We start from the raw sequence: 26,289 nt of genomic DNA, 5'->3' as shown, positions 1-26,289 counted from the left end.
CAGTCATTGTATGTACTGCACCATCAGCACATGTGAGTTAGTTGAAGTATTGACTGGCTTGACCAAGAAGTGGAGGGTGACAAACACGCTGACAGAGATAATTCAGAATTTATTGTTTTAAGCCTGTTGGCAACTAAAGTTGCTACAGTGTGTACCCCTCTTTTTAGTGGGTACAGTATTTCAGTAGTTTGAAGGAGTTAATGTAATACTTGATATTTAAGTAAATTATCTCGAATATTTAAATATTTAAGATAACACATCATAAATTTTAAATGTCAAACACATCAATAAGATCCTTAGTGTCATGCATATTACATTAAATATAGAATTTAGGGAAGGCAAGATAGTAAAAGAATGGCTGTGTTTGGCTAGTAGTGGACAGCATGAAAAAATATAATTTTACAATATTTTGATAAACTTATTGGACATTTGATAAGTTGAAGCAAGCAAAAAAGTTTCAGTGTTGCAACATTTGAAAAATACTACACGCAACACTAAATCTACTTAAACTGGGTTAAGCACTTTATGTACTGACAATAGCCATGATATGTTCAGAAAAACCTACTGTGACGTATTGTGATGTAATTTATCACAATAATGATAAATACTGCCATATTGCCCAGCCCTGGGTATGAATGGAAATGAAAAATAACAAAACCAAGGGGACTTGGTATATGTGGACTGACAGTGTAATGATAAAATTAAGCGAAATGAGGTAAACGTAATAAAACCTAATATTATTGGCATAAACAACCTGGTCATCAGCACATGCAAAATAGCAGTGACTGCGCAGTTTGACTCTCAGCCGAAAGCAGAAAGCTGTTTTTACCCATCCTTACATGTTAAAAAATCTCCACCTAGGAGAGTGAAAACATTTTTTCTTTTCAAAAACATGTAAGACCAAGTAAGTAGTGTAGTTCCAGTTTCTAGACAGTCGGATCAGCCTTCATATACTGTGGGATTTTGTGGATACAGGCTCAGATTCTGAGATTCTGTTTGATCACATGACTCTTTCCTTCCTCTCCTGCCGTGTGTTGGCCATTTTGGCTGACTTTACGTCTGCAGGCCAATTTCAGCTTAGTAATGCTTAGTTGTTTTGAGGCAGGCATATTGCACAACCCCTGTTTTGGGAGTTGCTGTAAGATTTTGCTGATATGAGGCATGTGAGGTTAAGGGAACACTTGTGCTTGCGTTTTAATGTGGATCATTTGATGTAAAGTGGCTTCTTGTTGTTTTGTTGGGTTTTTTCCCCAATGCAGTTGGACGCAGATGAAGACACACCCAATTTTGATGAAGACGGACGTGATGAGTACAACGAGATTCACATGCTTGTATAGAGACAGCTCTCTGAGAGATGTTCCGGAGGTCCATGCTACACTGACCAATAAAAGACAAGCCACACTGCTTTGTCTGTAAAGGTGACAATAACCAAGAGGCTTAGTGAGGAACTCATAATCCACTCATCTTCAGGATATGTACATTGAAATATTGTATTTATTCTATGTAAAATAGAGAAATGGATGCAGACAATTGACACGATTTAGATACCATGTGTTGTTGCCATTGTTATTTATTTATTTATTTATTTATTTATATATTTTTAAAAAGCCGTCTTTATTTCCTCAAAGAAGTGGCCTCCCCGAGTCTTGCTGATGCCCTATGACTCTTTGACTGAAAGACACCGAATGGACCATGCACCTTAAACCATGTCATTTAAGAGACTTTTCCGTACTGGCTGCACGGAAGTGAATAATCCAATCTAGTATGGCCTAAGTAGACAGCATATGTCTCCCCCATTAGAAGCCCACTGCCTGTAGATCTGAGTTGCCTTTTCTTCTGTACTGTAGGCATTGGCCACAGGGTCTGAATCACTTTTTAGTAGCACCTCAAGTTCAGAACCCTCAGGTTGGTTTAATGCATTTTTCTGTGCAATCCTTTCGCTTGAATGCAGTACTGCTGTCCCTGTAGATGCGAGCACAAGTGACATTTCTTTAGTTGCGTTGTGAACCCACCTCTGGATGGACTGGTGTAGAGGGTTGACCTTAAACCTTAAGCTTATTATTGATTTTGGGTTTTTTTTTTTTTTGCCATGAAGCTCTCTGATGATCAGCGTTATTCATTATTCAGAGCACCACTTCCTTCTAAACAGAGATGCACTGATAAGGGCATTTTTTTAAAGAGAGCTTAGGAGATGTAGAACATTGTTTTATTGGTGTGTAGAAGCATACCATTAGGTTGGACTGAAGAGGTTAGGTTATACTACACTCATACTTTATTTATTGTGTGTTTATAATGTGACCTTTTTAGAGATTTGGTACTTTATGTTACATTTCTTGTTACATATATGTTAAATGGGGACAGTTAAAGCCATAGTATACAAGTTTAAGTTAATTGAGATGTATAGAGTTGTTTCAATTAATCCAATGGCTGTCAAAATGCAAATGTTAATGGATGCACTTAACACAATAGCTTAAACTAGAAGCAAAAGCATTTGACACCTCTACATTCTGCTGCCAAATCAGGGTCACTGAGGAAACTTGGTCTTGTTGCCATCCATTAAACTTTAACTAGTTTAAAGGAAGTGCATGACCTTTTAAAATCCACATCGCAGCACAGCCAACAGATCCATGCTATTTTGCAATGGACGCTCAAGGTCTGTGTAATTACTTATCTCGCTTTGTCTTTTTTAGAGAAAAGAAGCTTTAGTGATGCCAGCGATATTTCGTAGGTATTGCAGTTCTGTGCAAAGCCAGAAACCACACTTCATTTCTCTAATCTCAGTCAACACGGCCATTAACTACAAGTAATTCATTGTGCATGACACTTCAGAGAAGATTAGATATAAATAAATCCACTCTAATCAAGAAAAGCCCACAGAAAAACAGGAGTTTCTACAACTGGAGTTCTAGAAATTATTAGAAAATTTTGACAAAATGGTACTTAAAACAACCATGCAAGACCTACTGGACCACCAGCTTATGCTGGGAGAAAATTGAGCTCCACTTTTGCTTTAAATCTGAAAAAAGTCCACGTTTCTGTCCATCCTTCCACTGTGAGAGAACTCAATGCTATGAGTCTGAAAGGATGTGTAGCTGTTAAGAAGCAGTTACTGAGAAAAGAACATTGACAAAAAAGAAGACAATTTATATTAGAACACTGAATTTGGACATATGAGATGTGGAGTTTTATGAACTGATGAGTCTAATTTTGTATTGTGTGAAGCAGAAAATGCGACCAATTTCTAAGACTGAACTTTGGAAGTGTAAAAAGCTTTCCTGCTGATTGACAATGTGAAAGCAAGTCACTAAAAAAAGAATGAGAGCTGTGATAAAGAGAAATACTGTCTTCTGTGTAAATTTCTGTTAAATATATTTTCTACTTTTTTGACACTGACAAATGAACTGCGTGCTTAGAGGCTGTGTTGACTGGAAAAGAAAAATAAATAGCGACTTTTGCCCAGTACTGTATATTTCATGTCGGATAACACATTAAGGCTAATCTCTAAATGCCGAACCACAATTCCCTGCAGAGAGAGCGAGCTGAGAATGGCATTAGAGAAGGTTGCCCTTTAGACTGTAAATAACGTTGTGTCCATGTTCCAGTTGATTGTGTTGCGTGACTGTGTACATTACGCAAACCTCAAGAGCCCAGCTTCCCAGACCTGGTTCACTTTCCCACAGGCCGTTACACTGAAGGATTTTTTTTTTTTACTTAATTTGAACCAGTTTTAGTGTGGTTATTGTGTAATGACAATATTACCTACTACTATAAATACATGTTTTAGTAAAACACAGAACCAAATGCTGCTACACACTCAGACCGTCAGTCTGTCGCAGAAGCCTGTGGTGAAACTTTAGGTGTCATGACTACTAATTCCGTACTCTTCTAACTGAAACTGAGCTGAACACTGTGTTGATGCCAAAATCAGTAGTGTGTGATGCTGAATGGCTTTTCACTTTTGCTGTGAGGAATATATTGTGGCCAGCTGGGCCGTACAGTAACTACAGAATCAGTGGTTCAGCTTTGGCGGAGACGTGACGCACCTGCAGTTAGAGCAATGGACAGTGCATATAAGCACCACATTTGAATGTTGTTATTAGGTCCCTTTGGTTTCTGCTGCATGATGTTTGGTGCTTTATTATACTTGCACTCTTAGAGATACAACACTGCCACCACATTGCCTCTGTCGAGCCTGCTTGGCTCTTTTTCCTTATGAGAAACACTGACTTCCACAGAAAGCACTGTGGTCACTGACTCTGTGAAACGGACTCCGTCCCTTCTGTCTACCGAGAGGCAGCATGACAAACAGAAAACACAGCACGTCCGTCTGATATAATCCATTTAGCTCTTCTGTGAAATTTTCCACTTGAAAATGCAGGGCTCTTATACAAGCAAAATCACTTGAGATGTATTATATAAGGTAGGGGTGTCCAGCTTTTGTCTTGAAGGACTTTAGTCTAGCACAGGTGATTTTCCCGACCAAACCCACCACGGGTGATTTACCTGACCAAACCCACCTCATTCAACCATTTTTTGGGATTTGATCGATCACTAAACATTGGTCACCAGTGGTCACATGTATAAAGCATCTTTTGTGAGTTGTGGCCTTAATCATTAGGGTAAAGGTTGTGCTTTAACCTTAAGTAGGTTGCATAAAATCTCTTAAAGGAAATGTTTAAGTGGAAAGTAAATAATTTACTAGTACATATGATTTCTGCCACTGTGCAGTTGAAAAAACCTGCCACTGTATCAAAAGTGCTGTATAAATAGACAATAATGGACATTGAAATGTACAGCTCTAAATTTATTACTTAAGTATTTAACTAAAAGATGTTTTATGCAAGGAACCACACCCTTCAGGACCACAACTGGATGGAATTGATTTTTAGGGGACTCATTTATTATGGCCCAACTAATGTGAACATTTTGTGAACAATGCCTATTTTAAGGAGCTAACAACTCTAATAACTAATAACTATATAATATAGCCATTATGATTTTATATGGTCAAAAAATCAGACTGATCATTTTATTTAGATTTACTTTAGTTTGATTGGCATTTCTAATTTCTTAAACTCACAGCTAATAAAGTCTGAAATAATATACTTTTTTAAAATATTGGACCTTAATATTGGCCAATATTATCGGCCAAATGATATATCGGTTGGGCCCTGTAATTTATAGTTGCGTGACAAGTCTGCATGTTCTTTTTGTACATGTCGTGCTGGCAGTTTAGGACTTGCACCATTTCTCTTAAAACGTGTTATGATAGAGCACTATCAACACACACACATTTTAAGTTTGAATGAACCGATACCACAGGTGTTCCCCGTAGCCTCTGGCGCAGGCGTGACAGGCTGAACACATGAAGTAGAGTGCTGGAGACTCTGTTGCACTTGACCCCTAATACAGTTGCCTCTCGATACTTTGCACTGGGCCATTGTGTGCTTGTAATAATGTGTCTGCCATGAGAGCAAGCAGCTTGCGGAATGACACCAGCGGTGCTTGGACACGGCACGTACAGGAATGGCCTAAATCAATGGATGGGGAACAAAAGGGGCTCTTGAAGAGGTGGCTATTGTGAGTACAGCTGACATGTCTCAGGCAGCGCTGGTGGTTTCCAAGGCTGCAGACAGGTTGCTCATCCAAATGGCCAGACAATCTGCAGGGTTACTGTTTGGGGTGGATGTTTCACAAGCAGAGTGTGTGCTGAGGATAACACCTGTGCGGACATGCAGGGAGCTCTCGGCCTTTTCAGGGTCATGCTATAGTGTGTGCACGGTATGTGGGGTGCATGTGGATGTGTTAAAAAAGAAAACATTCAGCATGGAAAAGAATTCGGAAGTGGGGGTATTATTTGAGATAATAAAAAGGCACAGGACAGCCATTTCCTACTTGTGGCTTTTCACATGTTGGACCAAGGAGATGAAAAATAAATAGTTTGAATGATGGTGAAAGAACTTGGCATGGCATATACTCAGAGATGGGGTTCAGTGGCCTATACCACCCTAGTTGTGCGGACCACCCATCCAAATCCTCCAAACGGTGTTATTGTTTAACGTTGAGTCTGAATTCTCGTACTTTCAGTTTCCTCTCATTTCCTTTAACGCTGTAGACTCTGAATGTGTGTTTCATAGAGCCCTAATGCCCATTAAGAGTAAGTAATGACAATCAGAAATGGACAGAGTCAGACTGTATTATTCCCACAGGTAGTCTTCTACAGTATATGCAGGAGTCAAACCACCAGGCCCAGCAGCAGGCCAAGATGGGACCAACAGAAAAGTGCAAAAGCAAACATGTGGGCTGGTGCTTTTTCTCTAACAGCCATTTTTAGTCAGCTTTAAACAGTGCATTAGACTGAGTGTGAATGGAGTGATATATACCGTGGCAATATTCAGAGTGTAACACATTGAGATTGAGCATGTAAAGGGACGTGCTTACCTCTGTCACTTTTAAATACACATGGTATAAATCCTAACTTCTGTCTGTAACTTAGACCTTGAAAAGGTGTTCCCTCTTTATAGCACTTTTGGCACTTAAGAACAAATATTGGTACGAAGGAAGGAAAAAGATCACACTGGGATTTCTATGAAGAAATGATTTTTGGTTTTCATAAATGCAGCACTCATGGGTCAATACAATGTCCTCATGTCAAAACTTTGTCCCAAACAAACCTCTTGTAGAACTCTTGTGTTGCCTGGTTGTAACTAAGAGGTGTTTGTCTGTCAAAAAAAAGAAAAAAAAAAAGAAAAAGACAATTTACAGACATTTTACAGTTTTGAGTTCTTATGGTAAATAATGTATTACTTTAGCTTTAGCAATACTGAGAAAATACTGATGTGGATATTTTAATAGCAGTGCCAATTGCTATTACTGTAAAAAAGAAGAAAAAAAGTTTTCAAACCACTGTAAAACAAATTGTTATTTTTTTGTCTCAAAATAAATATTTAATATGTGTTTCAAGCTCCTTTGTTGTAGAATATTTTATATATTTGCACACAATGATCTGGTTAGATTTTTTATTTATTTACTTTGTGTCTGATAAGGGTATCAGATATGCTTGTCCCTCTTCAGTGGAGAGCAATATTTTCCATCAGACTGATCACTGATCTATATGTCACCTAATCTCCCAGGGCAGATGTGATCTCGTAACAAGACTGTCTGGGGACGACCATGAGAATATCTGAGTTCAGTGTGTGTGAGAAATGTAGGTATTGTTATTAAGGTGAAATTTCTAAACCAATCCAATCCTTGTAAAAGCAGAGCTCAAGATACCGAGTGACTTGTCAAATCATTAGACCATGGATGTAATGTAAGTTAGAAAAGCCCCCTTAGAAAATTCCAGATGTGTGTCACATGTGCGGGAAACACATTACATGCTGTAAAAATAAACATAGATGTTAAAAGACAGACTACTGTAATATTGGAGCAGGATTTAGAAGGGGTGCCCCTTGTTAGCTGCATATTTTGCTGCAATTCAGCACCAAAAGTTTAAGTTTAAGCAACCAAACATTCCTTAAACATAAACTAAGACTTCATCCACACATAGTAACATATCTTTAAAAACTTATTTTTTTCCTTTTGTTTTAAAATTTATATATATATATCTTTGTCTATACCAGCAGTGTTTCTGAAAATCTCAGTCCACACAAGAACACAAAAATGACTCGTATGAGCATGCTAGCCCAGTAGGGGGAGGAAAATACCCCAATAAAACATGATGTCATATCTCAAAACAAACATTGTGAGAACGTGTACTGCGCAAAATGCAGAGTTGCGATGCTGAAACACAGATTTCCTAACAAAATTTTGGCAGCATGTTACAAATACAGTAGACTTTCCCTTGCAAGCCATAACAACTCCATAACTCAATATCTTACACAGCTTCAAAGTCTGATTTTTGCTAGAAAATAGAAGCTTAAAAAAGTGCCACGGATCACCAACTCACCACCGAACCACTGAAACAGACCTGATCAGGCAGAGAAACTTTATTATTCTAGCTTTCCACCCCATTTGAATTATGAAGTTAGGATTTATTTTGAATTTGACTTTGGATAATGATCATCAAATCATATATCAGTCAAAGTGACACCCTCTTTATGTCAATGCCTCTGCACTGTGGTTTAATGAAAATATAAAGCCAAATTCAGTTATAAAGATGTTATAAACTCCCAAATGACTGCCAAGTTCCTAAGCGCTCAGAAACAACCCATTCATTAGTCATTTTTCAGAGGGAGCTCTGTGTACATAATAAATGAAAACAGCTACAGGCATGCACAAGTGAATGACATCTCCCGGCATTGCCTTTTCAAAAACTTCTGTGTTCAGTGACCGAACGCAGTTTTTGTGTGGACCAGAGGCCAAAACGGAAAGAATTGTTATCAAAAATATCCGGATATGTGTGGACAGAGTATAAGATGTCTAGTCCAAGTCATTGGGAAAAGAAGTGTTACAAGAAAAGAAAAAAGAAACAACAAAAACCAAAACAGTAGCAGTGGCAGTTCTAACCTTGTCTAATAAAAAAACCTAAGACTTGAGGCAGTGAAAAAACAGACTGATTAACTGTATTTTGCTTTTTTTCACTGAGGATGGTCAGTAGAAACTTTCAGCCTCCATTCTACTTACCCAGCTGTTCAACATGAGCGTGTTTATCTTTCCTGAACAGTCCGATTTCACAAAGGTTCAAGGTGTGCTTCCTTCAATAACGAGCAAAAGACAAAAGGCCGCCCACTGTGTAAATACAAATTCATGTAAAGATGCATACAGTCCAGTTTCCATTATTGCTGCATTTGGTGAAAAACCTTCCAGAACAAGGTGGGTTACCTTCCCACTTCTGGCTGGGTTTACTCAGAGGATCCACACTGCAAGCCAGTGTCAGTGAGGCACATGCAGAAGAAGGGCATGAGGAAGGTTATGATGATGCAAGGCAACGTAAGCAGCAGTAGAACATGCAGGCCTGGATCCTGCATGAAGAAGCAGAGCGGGAAATACGTCTGATGGAGCTTGAGGAAGATTTCATTCTTTAGAGAAGGCTCCCCACAGAAGGTGAGGTTCATCGCTTTCCTTACGCATTCGTCTAGTTGGACGTAGAGGCTGGAGGCACAAAGGCAACATCAGAATTAGGGAGAGTCTCAGCAAAAAGTACTGTCTGTCCAAGGTTTAGAGACATCTTGGGCTCTTTGGAAATTGGAAAAAAGTAAGTGCAAAAGAAGACTTTTTACATAAAACACTATTACTGGTATGTTTATCAAAATGCCATCCTTTACACTGTAGAACATTCTGTTCAACTTTAAATGTTATAGTAACTGTTCACATGATTTTTCTTGAGTTGATTCAACTTGAGGACACAAGATTTCACACAACTTAGTTGAGTCAAAAATTCTGCCAACTACTGTTTCTAGGTCTGAATCTCAGTTAGATTAACAAAACTGAATTAGCTTTTTTTTCTTAATTTTAACCCCTACCTGGCATTCAATCTATCACACAGTCCCATCTGGCATATTTTCCTCATGGGCTTCCAGATTTGGAAACCTGTGGCTTTGCTGGGATTCAAATCACAACCTCCTGGTGTTGGGTTGACTTATTAGACAGCACCACAAAAGACTGTGCCCTGCTTTAAACTTAAAACAACAAATTGCTTCATGTGTTGCTGAGTGGTGCAGTAGACTAAACTGTCATCCCAACAGGAGGTTGTGAGTTTGAGCCCCAGTAATGCCATAGCCATCCATAACTGAGTACCCAAACGGAAAAATGTCTAGTAGGATTGTTTGATGGAAAGAGACCTGGCTAGTGGGGTAGTGGAGTATAAAAACAAGCTCATTTTATTTACCGAACTGAGATGTGGAACTAAAAAATTCAAGAGAACTTTTGACTCAAATAAGAAGTTTGAGTTGGGTGAACTCTTGTGTCCTCAATTTGAGTCAACTCAAGAAAAACCATGTAATCAGTTACTATATCATTTTGAGTTGAGCTGACCTCTCATTTTTACAATGTATTATTAGGTTTTGATTAATTAAGTTTTTAACCATTTTCTTTTGCAAAATATTGTTGAAAGCATATTGTTGCTGTCCAAAGAAAAATAAATACCCCTAAAACAGTAACTTTATAGGAGAGGGAAGAAACACTTCATACTTTCAATGCAAGCTAACATTTCAATTGGTTCAATCATCATAAAATTTACGTATAATGTAAAGGACTGCTGAGCTCAAATTATGGAGAAAACAAAAAAAGATTTTTTTGGACAGTGAGTATTGGAAATCTGTATTGTCCCAGAGGTGCCCCAGAAAGTACATAATATGCCTTGGATATGGCATTATTACCAAGGTAGCACAGCCTGAGATATTTACATGCTATTGTATTCTGTAAATTAAACCAGTTTAATCTTTAATCATCATCAAAATTGTCGTTAACCGCTTAATCCAGATAGGGATCGCAGTAGCAGTTGGGAGAGCAGAGAACCCAGATGACCCTGTCCCCCACAACTCTCTCCAGCTCATTCCCAGGAACCCCAAGCCGCTCCCAGGCCAACTTGGAGATGTAATCCCTCCAGCAGGTCCTAGGATGACCCCGGGGTCTTATCCCGGTAGGCCGTGCCTGGTACACCCCCCCCGGGAGGCATCCAGGGGGCATCCGAATCAGATGCCCGAACAACGTCAGCTGGCTCCTCTCAATGCGGGGGAGTAGCGGCTCTACTCTGAGCTCCTCCCAGATGGCCGAGCTCCTCACCCTATCAAATAGAGCATAGCCCACCACCCTGTGAAGAAAGCTCATTTCCGCCACTTGTATTCACGATCTCATTCTTTCGGTCATTACCCACAGCTCATGACCATAGGTCAGGGTCGGGATGTAGACCGAACGGTAAACAGAGAGCTTTGCCTTATGGCTCTCTATGGCTCTCTTCACCACTACAGTCCGGTACAGTGACCTCATTACTGCTGCCACCTGTCCCAGCCTGCGGCCAATCTCACGATCCCTCTTCCCATCACTCGTAAGCAAGACTCCGAGATACTTAAACTCCTCCACCTGAGGCAAGTCCTTTCTTCTTACCTGGAGTGGGCATGCCATCCTTTTCCAGGCTAAGACCATGGACTCAGATTTGGAGTTGCTGATCTGCATACCAACCGCTTCACACTCAGCTGCAAACTGCTCCAGTGAGAGCTGGAGGCATCCATGTGACTCAGCCAATAGAACAACATCATCTGCAAATGGCAGAAACGCCACCCTCCGGCCTTCACACATAATGTCCTCCTGACCTTGGCTATGCCTTGACACCCTGTCCATGAATATCACGAACAGGAGTGGAGACAGGGCACAACCCTGCCGGAGCCCACTGCTAACACTGAAAGGGTCTGACTTAATGCTGAGTATACGAACACAGCTCTTACTCTGAGAGTACAGAAATCAAATGGCCCAGAGTAGTAGCCCCGGTACCCCATACTCCCGGAGGACCTCCCACAAGATATCTCGGGGAACCTGGTTGTAACCCTTCAGTCCCCTTTTTTTTACCCCCACCGGGGGTACTGTTCCTGAGGTCCATGCAATATTGCAGAGGCACGTCAGCCAAGACAGCCCCACAATATCCAGAGCCTTAAGCATTTCCGGACGGATCGCATCCACCCCTGGTGCTTTGCCACTGAAGAGCTTGCCAACTACCTCAGTGACCTCCACCAGGGAAATGGAGCTTGCCCCACCAGAGGCCTCCGGCCATGAGCTCCTGGTAGGGTCTCTCAGGGCGAACAGGAGTGAAGACCCAGACTAACACGAGCCAAAAACCCACCATGAAAAACCATGTACACAGAAAACCATGTACCCTGCCCAGGATAGGGTCACCGGGACCTACCATTCAGTATTCAGTCCCCATTCAGTATTCAGCCTTATTGGAGCGAGTGGGCGGGGTTCTGGAAAGGGTCCCACCTACAGACTCCATAGTCTTACTGGAGGACTTCAATGCTCATGTTGGCAATGACTGGGAGACCTGGAGAGGCATGATTGGGAAGAATGGCCTGCCTGATCTAAACCCGAATGGTGAATTGTTATTGGACTTCTGTGCCAGGCATGAATTGTCCATAACAAATGCCAAGTTCGAACACAAAGATGTTCATAAGTGGTACCAGAGCTCCTTGGGTCAGAGCTCAATGATCGACTTTGGTGTGCTCATCTGACTTGGGACCATATGTTCTGTACACTCAGGTAAAGAAAGGTGCTGAGCTGTCAACTGATCACCATCTGGTGGTGAATTGGATCAGATTGCAAGGAAAACTGATGGTCAGACTCAGTAGGCCCAAGCGAATAGTGAGGGTGTGCTGGGAATGACTGTTGGAGGGCTCTGTTTAGAATGATTTCAACTCCCATCTCCGGGAGAACTTTTCTCTTGTCCCGGGGGAGGTAGGGGACATGGAGTCTGAATGGACCCTGTTCAAAACCTCCATTGTGGAAGCTGCTGGGCATAGCTGTGGCCAAAAGCTTGTGGGTGAGCAGGAGCAGTAACCCAAGAACCCCCGGTGGACACCAGTGGTGAGGGAGGCCGTCAAGCTGAAGAAAGAGGCCTTTAGGGACTGGATGGCCCGAAGGACTCCCGACTCAGCAGAGAGCTACCGACAGGCGAAAAAGGTGGCTGTCTCAACGGTGGCAGAAGCAAAATCCAGGGCGTGGGAGGAATTTGGTGAAGCCATGGAAAAAGACTTTTGGTTGGCTTCAAGGAAGTTCTGGACAACTGTCCAGCAACTCAGGAGTGGTCGGGGTGGCTGCGCCCAAGCTGTATTCGGAAAGGAAGGATGGAGAAACTCTGACTTCAAATAAGGATATTGTTGGTCGTTGGAAGGAGCACTTTGAAGAACTCCTTAATCCGGGAGACATGCCTCCCTCACAGGAGCATATTGCTCCCAACGATTAGCTCTGAAGATCGCTAGACCACACAAGCCCTTCCGCCACGACAAGACCCCGATCCAGGAAGAGTTAATATATTAATTTATTACAAACAACATGGTCATTTATTTAAAAAACATTTAAAAAATAACGGAACTATTGATGGGTATTATAGATGTCAGAACGTGCTAATGAATGTGCTAAGAGCTTCGACTTCTTCAAACAGTCTTGCACGAGAGAGCACTTCATTAATTTACTGCTTTAATGCATTATTCATTCAAAATTTATTCATTTACTTCATGAATTTATTAATGTACATAGAGTCCTGTCAGAGCATTTCCAGTTTTCACAAAATGTGAGCTAAATGTCTCAAAATGAGAGTCCAACTAGTGCAGTCATGCGTTTGGTGGGGCTCTAATTAATTAAAACCTGAAGTAACAAACAATACCCCAGGGAAGCTGTGAGCCGCTGCGTTCCCATGACTGCAGCCCATAGATCTTTCAGGAGGAGTCTTTAAAAGCTAGAAGATTGTTATTTTTAGTCCATCTTCTCCACACCCTCCTCCAGCAGAGGGATGTCATTGTGAGCTCACGGTCCCATCCATAATGCCGTTAATGAGAGTGGAGACAGAAAGACTTTGAAGATAACCTCTATTAAATGCCTGTAAATATGTACACTACAGATACGCACCCTTTAGTGGTGGGCCAGGGGCATTCCTGCTGATAGTTGCTGGTTGCCATTCTTTGCTTGTACAGTGGTATGCAGTGGTTGTAGACCTCAATGTCGAATGTGGGCCTGTCACAGGGCAAGTTCTTTGCCCCATCCAGTCCTGAAAAGGAAAAAAAAAAACATTTAAAAACAAACAATAAACTGAAAAATAAAGGTGTCCCTAAACACTGGGAAAAAGTACCCACTAGATAGTGCAATAAATTAGAGACAGTGGATGATTTCATGTCTATAAAAGGCCATTTCCTCTATAAACAAATGACTTTGTGTGTAAATCACAGTTCATTAACTAAAGGAGGGAAGACGCAGTGAAAAACCCCTTCGTCTAACGTGCTCCTCACAATGGCTGACATGGTTTCAATTATTTTTAGGTGGTATAAACCCAAGAGCAGGAGCTCTGTTTGAAGCACGAGACCTCTATACCCATCCAAAGAGTGGCTCTTACTCTCCGAGCTCATCTCACATTTCCAGCCGTATGTTTGTAATTACCTGTAAATGCTAAGCACATGATTAAAGTGGCAGAAATCACTGAAGTCATGCTGCACTCCATCCCTCTGTGCTTCTAGGATGAAGAAACAAAGAAGAGAATGTTACAGCAAAGAACCTTCCAACAATCACAGCAAACTGATTTCCAACCTTTTGTTGTTTTCTTGTGACATGGTTTGATGGTGGCAAGGTCAGAGTGTGGGAGGATCTGAAGCTTCAGCGTGGGTGCGTGGGTAAAGATCGTGATGATCCAACATAATATTTAGGCAATATCTGTGCTGGCCTGACATCTTCATGGGCCTCCTCCAGCTGCTGGCTTCATCACATTTCAAAAGCTTCCCCTTTTACTGCGCATTTGATGAGTCTCCTACGTTTCATGATTTATACCTCATGAATACGCCTGACTTTTATTGACATTGGGAAGATGTGCATTTACTCTTGGCAGGCAGAATTTTATTGGAACAGATTTTCCATAACTCTAGTCTGAAGCTCAAAGCCTTGAAGTAGTCAAAGTGAGAAAATGGAGCATTTCAGAGTGTCTTTTCATAAATGTGTTGATAATGAATGATGTAAATATAGTAAAATGATGTTGCAACCTAACACAACCTAACACAGGCTGAAATGCAACATTGTTTTTTGATGTACTTTAAGTAGTATGTGCTTCTATTCATCTTGTGTTTTAAAGCAACATCTGTGAAATTTTGATAGTTTTCTACAGCAATTTCTTAGGATTCACCCTGAAGACTGTTTTTGTATCATGAAAGTAACCTTTTTTCCAAAAGGGTTGTTTGCTAAGTTGCGTATGGCAGTCACAGAAGTCTATAGACCTATATTATGGCTGTAACATTTGCAGCATAACAGCAATTGACAGCAAGAAGTAGTCTTGCAAAAGTACTGCATAGTGTTGCAACTAAGACTCCCTAAGAAAACAATAAGAAAAGTCCATATTCTCCTATATAAATCCAGAGGATTTTTTTTTATTTATTCACTGAATGGGAAACTGACATACCCTATAATTCACATTAATGAAACAATTTTATTGTTCTGATATTTGATGTAATATATTGTGGTCAGTGTTTGACACTCAGCCAACAGGAAATTTATATTAATGCATATACGTTTTGCATTTAGGTCAAAAAGCTCAACTTCTTCAAGAAAAATAGATCTGTATTGAATTAATTGTGTTTACATCAGTTTACCAAACTTTTCCAGCAAATGTTACAACCTGGTCCATATGGGGTAGGTTATAACATTTCCATTTACACCACTTAAGCTTGGCTTAATTGTTTGCAAATGGTAAGTGCTCAATACATTTTTTTTTTTCATTTTCATTTGTTCATTAAAAATGTATCTTTTAAAGATTAATCTTACTTAAAATATTTCCCTCTTTTTAACATTAGCCAAACTGTTCAGTTCTGCCCTGCTCTGCCCACTGATTCCTCTGACATCAATGCATAAATCCTTGCTAATCTGGTGCCACATACTGTACAAATAGTTGATGCTGGGTTGGTTTCTTAAAAGCATGATACCATAATATACTATACTATACATACTATTTTTATTCAAATATGATAATGTATATGTACATGGACACACATGCCTACCTTGTAGGTCCACTTCACTCTCACAGGCTTTCAAAACCAAGCTAACGTTATACTCTGGAAGTCTTGCTGGTGTAGAGTTAGAGACTGTAGCCCATCTGTCACCACGTACTTAGTCATCCTCTTGTTCATCAGTGGTCAGTTTTTGATCTGAAGATTGCTCATGACTGGATGTTTTTGGGTGGTGGACCACCCTCAACCTTGCTGTGACACTGATGTGTGTAAAAAACCCCAGCAACGCTGACTGATGCACTTGTAGCAGCACCACACACGTTACCATCATGTCAGTGTTACTGCTGTGCTGTTGATGGTCCACCACTTAAATATCCAATAAACAGCAGTCCTGTGGTCAGAATTGACCAATTGTGAATGGGGGATAAACTGTGTATGACAGCATATGGACTGCAGTTTACATTGCGTCAACATTTTATAGTGAACAGACCAATAGAAATGTCCCAAAATACTTGGAAAAAAAAGACTCAAAGTTAGGAAGGTTCTTTCTTCTCCTGTAAAATTAGCATTTTGCAAATACGAGGATTTGTTTGGATACTAACTATATGTACTCAGAGACCACATTTAATTAATTTCCATTCAAAATAACCATTAAGTTATTAATTATTCAGTGTCAGAAGAAGCACAAAACATATTTAACAGAGATTACACAGAAGCTTCAATGACGAAATGTATCACTGTTTCAGTATTCCGCATGTTCACTCAGCTTCCTTTCTTTTCTGCAGATGTGCTTTCAGATTTTACAGTGAAATCTGCAAAGATATTTTTCCACACTTCAGAAGTTCCGTCTTAGAAGTTGGTCTCATTTTCTTCCTTTTTAAATCTATTTCCTTTTCTCAGTCAGAGCTGACAGCTACGCATCCTTTCAGACCAACAGTGCAGATTGTCTTCTTACAGTGGAAGGATGGACAGAAACACCTGTGGATTTTTTCAGGTCTGAATTGAGAATGGAGCTTGATTTTTTCCTTGCTCCCAATGATGAAAGCTATATTATGTATAAAAAATGAATAACGTATTTAATGGCTGTTTTGACTGAGCATTAAATAAACAAAAGAGCAACCCATGTTCGACAAAGTGTACGTGAGCCCCAGTTGCTCAGAACAGCAAATCTAATCACAGGATAAATTTCTTTTTCTCAAAATGTCAAGACACAAATACATTTTGACACTGGTGGCTCATTTTCTATTCTCTTGATCTATAATTCATTTGCAAGTAATGTTTTCTGGAGGCTCTGCGCCAGTGGTCTTCTGTTGGCATGGTGATAGTAAGACAGTAATTTCCCATAGCAGATGGCCGTGTGTTTGCTCTGGTTTTACATTTTCTCCATTAATGAATTTATCCCTGGAGACAGCATTTCTCCATGAGAGCAGCTGCGGAACATTCCTGAAATACATTCCCGCATGGAGAAACAAGATGCTGACTTGATGAACGAAGCACACAGTTGAAAAGTCTTGAAAAATAACTATGAATAGTGGGTCAAATATAGAAACTACTCTCAAACTAAACAGTGACACTACTTACTCTTCCTTTATCCCACAAAAGGTCCTTTAATCACTGTTTCTGCTACATTTCAACTTCACATTACAAGATAATGTTAGAAAGTGAAGCTGTCATTAAAACCCTTCTGTCTAATAAATAACTGAAATGTGGAATTATGGGATTACTGTGATGGACATTCATGCAACATATTAATCTTAGCTATAGCCAAGATACGGCATTTTTTCATAACATTTAGCCAAGCTGGACCCTTACCTTCCTTTGGAATGCAGTCTCACTTCATATCACCTGTTGAAGACTTCGAAAGGAGGTTGAAGGGAATCTCAGAGTCTGAAGCAGTGCTATGCCACTGAGGAGACACTTGGTGGGAAAGCAGTCACTGAAGCCCTTTGTGAAGCCCTCTGGCCGTCCCTTATGTTATCAATGGGACTGGGAACTGGCTTTCGCAATTACCAGCTCTGTGCCGCTGGACGTCTGCTTCCTTTCCCATGTCTCCTTGTTGTGATCTCCTTCTTTTTCAGGCATGGTCTAGGCTCTAGTTATTCCCAGCTGAATAGGACAATACAGCCCTCTTAGTTTTTTTCTGTTTTTCTAAGCCAAAACAAGCAAGATCATTGTAAAGTCAAGAGACGCAGGCTCTAAGGAAAGAAGAGAGTGGCTAGCTTCTCCACTACCAAGAACCATCTATGGATAAGTGGCTTTAACAGCTGTGTTTAAAACACATTTAACAACCCTGCCCCCATGAACACACGCACACACACACACACACACACACACACACACACACACTGATACTATGTCAGATATGTTGATAAATGAGGACACAAGTAGTAAACACAAGACGGGTTAGGGGAGAACTATTCTTTTCTGAGAGTCGCACTGACTGGAGACTTGCTGAGGCTTCAAAAAAATTTAACATTGCTCTTTTCCCAATCGTGCCATCCCCTGAGCATTAACATCCTATAAATCTGTGCTTTCAGGAGACCTCTCCTTGACCTACAACTCTCTGAGGGGGAGGTTCAGTGCAGTGTGTGTGTGTGTGTGTGTGTGTGTGTGTGTGTGTGTGTGTATGTGTGATGTTGATGTGAGAGTTTGGAAGTGGAAGACCGTGCATGTAAGTGGGTGTATGTGTGTGCTTAACACCGAAAAACACAGTTGAAAACATGTGTTAGATGGAATTCAAGTGAAATTGCAGAGGAAATAAGAGTGCCAAATCATGCAGGGCACTGCCTAGAACCACTTTCATAATCATTTCCCTGAACTGTACCCATAAAACATCCTGACACGGCTGCAGCCAGCTCCACAAGCAGAACAAGCCTCATGCCTTTTATTTTAACTCTCTCTCTCTCTCTCTCTCTCTCTCTCTCTGTCTTTGTAAGTCAAAGGCCCTTGAATTAAGCTTAGACACAGAAATAAAAACTGGATTTTGGCAGTCTACAAAAGCACCCTCTACCTCTCTGACAAAGAAGAATTGATAGCCTGATCTCATTTTAATTCTCTGACAGGCAGGTGCTACACAAAGGCATTTACATCACATACAAGAATCAGTGTTATGTGTAGCAATGAGAAGGAATGTTCACCTGTTTGAATTTTAAAACTTCTATCTATCCATCTACCATCTATCTATCATGGACAAAAGTATTGGGACATCTACACGTTATACCTACTGGAGTTTTATGACATCCCATTCTAAATCCATTGGCATTAATACATTTACATTTACAGCATTTAGCAGACACTCTTATCCAGAGCGACTTACAAGAAGTGCTTTGTCTATCTAGATAGAGAAAGTATCTTTGCTAGTTCCCAATAGGTTAGAGAAAAAGAGAGCCCTGAGCTCAGATATTGCTAGAAACAAAAGTCACTGTAGATACCCAGAAAAAAGGAAGAGTTGAACACAGAACTCTGTGCCGTACAATGCAATACAATACAATACAGTAAACGACAATACACAGTGCAAAACAATAAAATATAAGTGCAGCACAATATATGGCAAACAATACTTAATTCAATGCTCATTTAAGTGCTGTATGAAGTAAATATGGAATTGATCCCCCCCTTTACAGCTATAACAGTTTCCACTCTTCTGGGAAGCTTTCTACAAGATTTTGGAGTGTGTCTGTGGGAATTCTTTGCTCATCCATTCATCCAGAAGAGCATTTATGAGGTCACATACTTATGTTAGATGAGAGGCCTGTCTCACAATCTCCATTCAATTTTATCCCAGAGGTTTTAGATGGGGTTGAGGTCAGGGCTCTGTGCGGGCCAGTCAAGTTCTTCCACAGCAAACTCACCCAGCCATGCCTTTATGGAACTTGCTTTGTGTGCTGGGTCTCAGTCATGCTGGAATAGAAAATGGTCTTTCCCAAACTCTTCCCACACAGTTAGAAGTGCACAATTCTCCAAAATGTCTTGGTATGATGAAGCATTAAGATTTCCCTTCACTGAAACTAAGGGGCCTTGTGCTGATGTTAATGCCAGTGGAGGTTTGAGACTCTGCAGCTATTGAGTTCACAGTGTTGGTGACTTTTATGCACTATGCGCTTCTGCACTCAGTGACCCCACTCTAACTTTACATGTTTGACTTGCTGTGATACCTTAAACACTTCCTCTTTTTCAGTAATACCACACACAGTTTTTGAGGAATATCTAGGGGGTAAGAAATTTTGCAAACTGACTTACAGTACCATGCTCAAATTTTGTGAGCTCTTTAGAACGACCCATTCTTTCACAAATGTGTATAAAGGCAGACTGCATGGGACAGGTGCTTGATTTTATACACCTTTGGTAATGAGACTGAATGAAACACCTGAATTGAATGATTAAGAGGTGTATTTCTGACCATATAGTGGGTGTGTGTGTGTGTGGGTGTGTGTATATATACACTATAGTTAAATTACACATATGATTCCACTATAGTTTAATCAGTGGGTCTCAGTCTTAAAACAACTGACCTGCACTTTGGGGATAAGATTGGACACCCTGCATTAGACAGTCATTGGAAACACTGTGACAGTCAGGGGTGCCCCTGGTAAAATGACGTTTTGTTAGTTTTCTAAGAGAAAAGAAGTTAACACACTTCCTCTACAGAGAATACGCTTATGCACACTTTAATGCGCTTTTAATGTTTATTTGCTCAATTAAATATTAAAACACAAAACAAAACACAAACTGGTATGTGCAAAAGTTTTGGCACTTTTTTCATCACTTAAATGCCATTGTTAACTTTGTTCCCTGTACAGGATTTGTTCACTTATTTTCACTTGGAAAATCAATAAAATGTGTACTTTGACTGATGTTCAAACTTGCAGATGACTGCATGTGGTGGGAAGCTGAGAAGCAGCTGGAATCAGTTGAACGTGAACTGTGTGAATGTGGGCCCACATTTCAATTGTATATTAGTTTCATAGTTTTAAAATAATTCATAATCATTACTGTAGGACGTCCTAAGGCACATGCACAGATACCCCACAGGGGCCTTGAACTCTTGCCCTTTTGCCCTTAGACTGTACAAGTGCACTCTAAGCTGGTGTCTTCAAGATATATTTCTGAGGCACAGTTGACTCAGCCTTGCCTCAGGAACTGAGCTAGCAGATTGGCTTGGGTTCCAGAAGTTTCATCACTGTTGTACACCCCTCTTGATTTCATCTCTGTTAAATCTGATCATATATCACATGCGTCACCACAGCATTGCAAATCTCACAAATAAACCCATGATATTGCCTTTTTAACCTATTAAATGGCCAATGCTTTATTACACACTTCCATAACCTAAGAATAGCTCAGCCACTTTGCATGAAATTTTCTGCAGTTGCAGAGTTATCAGCTTTATCGTGTAATAAGCCTGGGATATTAATGTGTTACGAAAGCATCACATTCCAGAAAGTGGTTATTCTGGACAACAACCAAACATAATCTTGGCGGTAACGGGCACTAGACCAAGTTTTTCATTAAACCAAAACGGGCCTTGCAAACCATTCTCTTCTCTTGTGGTTTCACTTATATCATCAGTGATTAGTCAACGTCAATGTGACTTTCATTACATAACTGTCAACTTTAGAAAAATCTGAAGTCCTGCAATACCTAATAGACAGGGGCTTTACTTTTATCTGATATGAAGTAAATAAAATTTCATTGAGCCCCTGCCCCCCAAAACCTCTGTGCATGAAGAAGTCGAATAAGAGGTAGCCTCTACTGGACCATTCTTTCATGACCCTTGGGCATATGCATAAAATTAATAACTTAAAAATGATATTTTAATGATAAATCTGCATACAGATAATACAAACTAGTTAACTTATTCTTAGGTTATAGAACTTTGTAACAAAACTTTGATGAAGTGCTTCACCTAAGATGAGCCTCTTAAAGTAGGCTCTCATGCTTAAATTCATTAAATTAAATTAAATTAAATTAAATTATACACTCTATTACTTCACAGGAAGAAACACAGCTAACAACAAATCACACAATGTGAATGCACGCTATTTCAGGATAGATTTGCTACAGGATTGAACCAGATTCATTCTTACCTTACCCTGCTAGGTGTGATTCAGTATTTTCTGCTGATCCATTACAGGATCCAGTATTGGACTGGTGCTATCTCTTCTAATAAAAGACATACACTGAAATAAAATTATTTTAAATCATTTCCAATAAGACCAAAAGAACTGCATGTTTAATGATGTGTCAAAACTTCAAGGACATTGTGAACAGCTGCATGATTCAGAAAGACATTTTGTACTTAAGCATCAAAAAAGTGGAACATTTTCTGGATACTAAGACAGTGTGAAGTGACCCAGGCATCGCTGTTAATAGAACCTTTTCAAAAGAACATAACTCGTCATTTCTTACAGAAAGAGAATGGTGACAGGTAGTCAGCTGACAGTGCACAATGTCTTCTCCTTCACTGATCCAAGACCACTACCACACTCCAGTGAAACTCCTCTGAGCACTCCTCAAGAAGCCTCCTCTGTTGTGGGCCTTCTTGGATCCCACAACAGAGGAGTCTCGTATTGTTTCTTTCAAACTAAGCAGCAGTTAAAGGGGAACTGGGAACTATTGCCCAGGCCTGTCGTCTCATCAATCCAAGTTTGTGTGGCCAAATAATTCTTTTCTTCAGTTTGCTTCAGTTACATTTGAGTTGAGCGATGGAAACATTCGTCTGTATGTAGTGGTGCTGTTTAATTTGCTTTGACGAGACAACCACTTGAAAGATGGGCCTCTCTGAAAGCTGTGAAAATACCTTTCAGCACTATTCAGTGCACCCCCCCCACAGTGTAAAATTGAATGTTTCTGTGATGTAGCTAATGCACATCCATCTAGAGTTGCCAGGCGACATACACATAATATAATCACAATCCATTTGTAAGGGGAGAAATTTCCAAAAGCGCCGGTAAGGAAACATTTCCATTTCAGAAAAGATGCAGGCGTAATCCTGTTAGCCACTGAACAAACAGGCAGGCTGGATCCACATTCAGTGCTTTTGTGATCCTGAACGTGCTGTTTGTACAGCATGTCTCATGTCTGGAATGAAAAGACATTTCACAGAGTGTAGACACAGAGAGAAGAAAGCAGTTGAGAAGCCGCTATACATATGGCCCAAGAGTCAAATGACTTTGTAATGAGTTATATAGCCAGAACTTTAAATGGGCCTTTGATGTAGGCTGTTGCCACATTGTCGCTGAGGGTCTGACGTTCAGTCACTGGCACAAAATGGGTAGTTTAAAGGCTTTAAGGGAGCTTGATTGCTGTGGAAAATTGCAGAGCATATGCAGGTGTGAAACCCTAAAATGAAGCTCCAGCGGCTCCTCGACATACACAAAATACACAACGTCTCATTTCAGAATACACAAGCTGACTCGTCTAAGGTTCAGACGAGATGACCCCACTGGAAATGTGCTCCATGAGACAGCATGGGAGAGAGTGCAAGAAGAGTTGGCAGTATATCCCACGTTATCTCATGGGGAGTAATTCTCAAGGGTTCTGGACTCTCTAGGGTACTGCCATTGAAAAGAATGTCCAGCAGGAGTGGGCGGGTGAGGAGGGTTACATTTTACACTTATTTTTGCAGACTGAGGCACTTTTTGGAACTGTTTTTAATGAGAAAATTGTTTTGATAGCTATTTTGTGCCCAAGGTTGGCACATTTTATGTATCCTGGGAAGCAGTCATTTTATGCAGAGATCTCCAGACAGTCAACAAGACTACACCCTGAGTATTTTCGATAGTGACATGACAAGAGTCGGGTAGAAAGTAGTAACAGCTGAATAGCTGACCACTTAATAAACAGTCCTGAATGTAGTTAGTAACAAATTCTGTTACAATACATAAAAAATGAACATATTCAGAATACATTTTTAGTGTATGTCTATAAGGCACACTGAAAAAAATCACTGCTTTTGTGATTTTGTTCACACCTGGCTGCCAGTTTTCTTCACATAACTGTTCTGTTAATGTTTCATGAAAACTCATTCTTTAAATTAAGCTCCAAAATTCCAAAAACCCCCCTCCCCGCCCCCAATTAATAACATGTTTGCAACACAATGCACTAGTGCAACCCTGTTGCTAAGCTTCTTACTCACAGGCATGAGTTTAACAGTTTAATCATTCTTCAAAACAGCTTAGTATTGCTGAGATAAATAATTACCTCATTGCACTGGTTTATCAGTGTACTCAGGCTTTAGCAGAAACTTCAGTGTTTGTAAGGTAGTGATGGCTGATTAATGAACAAATCGTTCTTCTGGGCTGGTTCTTTTCAATGAATCAATCAAATCTATTCAAAAGTTCAATGTTTCTGTAGCAGTAATATGCTCTCTCTTTAACAGTTTAGGGGTCATTGAAGCAGAGCATATTAGGAACTACCCCTGTGAATTTGCTTGTACATTCTCTCTGTTGCACTCTGCTGCATCCTCTGTTGGTGAAATATGCATGGTTCACTACTATGTCCTTTGTTGAGAGCCAAGAGATAATTTGGTACTGTACTGAAGATGAAATGACACAAGTCAGACTCACTCACTGAACAAATCTGAAACAACCAAAAATCGATTTGGAAGCCATTTCCGACATGTTGTCATCCAGTTGAACAGTAAAGGGATTTTCGGTGTTGTTAGTACTCAGCTAGTGCACATTAGCATTCAGCCCTGGCTTAAATGCGGACATTCATTTGACATTTTTTAGTTAGTATGTTAAGGGTTTTACATGGAAACTTGAAAGATATTTTATTTTAAACTGAATCTCTGCCTTTCAATATTATTGGAGTAGCCTGTTAAATGCTGACCTTCGGTCAACTTAGGACAGAATTTAATCCAGTTACAGTGAATATAAAATACAGAGTAGGTAAACAGAGCCTGTTATCAGATGTTTTTATACCATGTTTACAACCTAAACTCAAAGATGTAGTTTTGTATTTTTTGACTGATCATCAGAGTTAGGTAGAAAGTAGTGACAGCTGAATAGCTGACTACTGAATACTGAGTCCTGAATTCAGATAGTAACATATCCTGTTAAAATACATAAAACATTAACATATTAGAATACATTCAGAATGCATTTTGAATAAACAAGCTCCCTACTGAAAACAGCTGATTGACAGCTGTAGCACTATTGTTGACTGGCATCAGGCAAAAGTGCTGAAGTGCCAAAAGCAGCCTTTAAAAATGCACTGTGAACTCACAAGAAAAAGAATGACAGGCTAGTACTCTGCAAGGACCACTGGCCACCTGCTCAGGCCCAGAACGCCCCAAAACCCTCTTCAGGAACCCTGTTACTGGGATACACTCCTGCAGGTGGCAGCCAGAGACAAAAACACCACCTCAGTCTGCTGTTCAAGTACTACACAGAGCTTCATGAAAAACTTCTTCAACAATGCAAGGTCTGTCCTGCCACTCTCCAAAGAGCCTGAGAAAGAGGATGTCCATACAATTCTCCACACTCAGCGGAATTATTTATATCCGGATACAATAAGCCAACTGTGTATTTTGGCATGACAGAGAGGTCACTCTGGTTCAATGCCCAGTTCAAAGTCAACTGAGTGGCCCCAGTAAAAATGATGTCAAAGCAATTATTCTGCGTTAGGGAAAGATAATTACTGGAAAATAAAGTATACATAGTTTATAATTTGTCTCCTCAAAAGTCAGTGGTGTTGAGTGCTCATGAATTGGAAGTACTTCCTCAACATAAATTGTACATTAAGTAATTACTGTCCAGTTCTTTCCAATTGTACAAATTTATAGACAGCAACAATTGGTAGCTGCCACAAATGTGCTTGAACCGTTTTGTTCAGGCTATACTGATGAGAGAGTGCTGTGATAATGTGACCCAGCAGAGATGTTCTATCATACTGCATTTCAAGCTCAGTGCTTAGCTCAGACCTTAGTCACAGGACTTCATCTCTGTGAAGGTAATATTGATCCCCTCCATTCATCAAAGCCAAGACAGAAACTCAGGAATGAATATGTAAAAGTCAGACAAGCCAGTATTGAGGAAGTGTCCTGTCAGACATTACGTCATCGCACAGTCAGAGATAGCCCGAACGTCAGCCCTTGCTCTGCCACATGGCCTTGCGCTGGGTAGCCCAGACTTTACCCATGGGTCACAGGCAGGAAGCTTGTTAAGTGTGGAAAAGACTAAGAGCACTTTTTCCTCCATGTTCACTTGCCTCGTGCTCTGTGAGAGTCATACGAGTGGCCCTGTGTCTTGCTGCCAGACCGCTCAACCCTTGGGTATCTTCTGAATGACGTTTGGCTCGCTGGCTTGGGCTGAAACCGATCATGGAATATTTTAGCAAAGACCAAACAGGAAACTAGTTTCCGACACTTGCTCCAGGAGCTAATTTTAGTCTATATAAACGTTGCATATCGGAAGTAGTTCCATGCTGCTTCAGTGGTCATCTATGTACAGTTTATGTTTATTCACCTGGGCAGTGGGAATTTCTCCAGTATTTTGGAAAACACTCAACTTGGCCAGGAGGGTGGTAGAGACCTTTACAGGCTCAATGTGTTTGTTCTCTCGCTGACTACGGGGCAGAGGCCATACAGTATTCATTTTCCAACAGAACAAGTTTACTATAGACTATTAGCCTCAGTTAAAGCTCTCCCAATCAGCGG

At 40.3% G+C, this 26,289-nt stretch overlaps 1 protein-coding gene across 3 annotated transcripts in view; it reads left to right on the top strand.

Moving 5' to 3' along the window:
• slc4a3 (solute carrier family 4 member 3) overlaps positions 1-6,894 on the top strand; it is an 86,541-nt gene extending 79,647 nt beyond the window's left edge. For all 3 annotated transcript variants that reach the window (XM_037538949.1, XM_017691594.2, XM_017691596.2), the window contains one exon: positions 1,260-6,894. In XM_037538949.1, the coding sequence (XP_037394846.1) occupies positions 1,260-1,337 (78 nt within the window). In that variant the 3' untranslated portion in view covers positions 1,338-6,894. The remainder of the gene's footprint in view (positions 1-1,259) is intronic.
• The last annotated feature ends 19,395 nt before the right edge of the window (positions 6,895-26,289 follow it).

The sequence above is a fragment of the Pygocentrus nattereri genome, chromosome 6, assembly GCF_015220715.1.
Source record: "Pygocentrus nattereri isolate fPygNat1 chromosome 6, fPygNat1.pri, whole genome shotgun sequence".
Classification (NCBI taxonomy): domain Eukaryota; kingdom Metazoa; phylum Chordata; class Actinopteri; order Characiformes; family Serrasalmidae; genus Pygocentrus; species Pygocentrus nattereri.
This window is presented reverse-complemented; position numbering and strand designations above follow the sequence as displayed.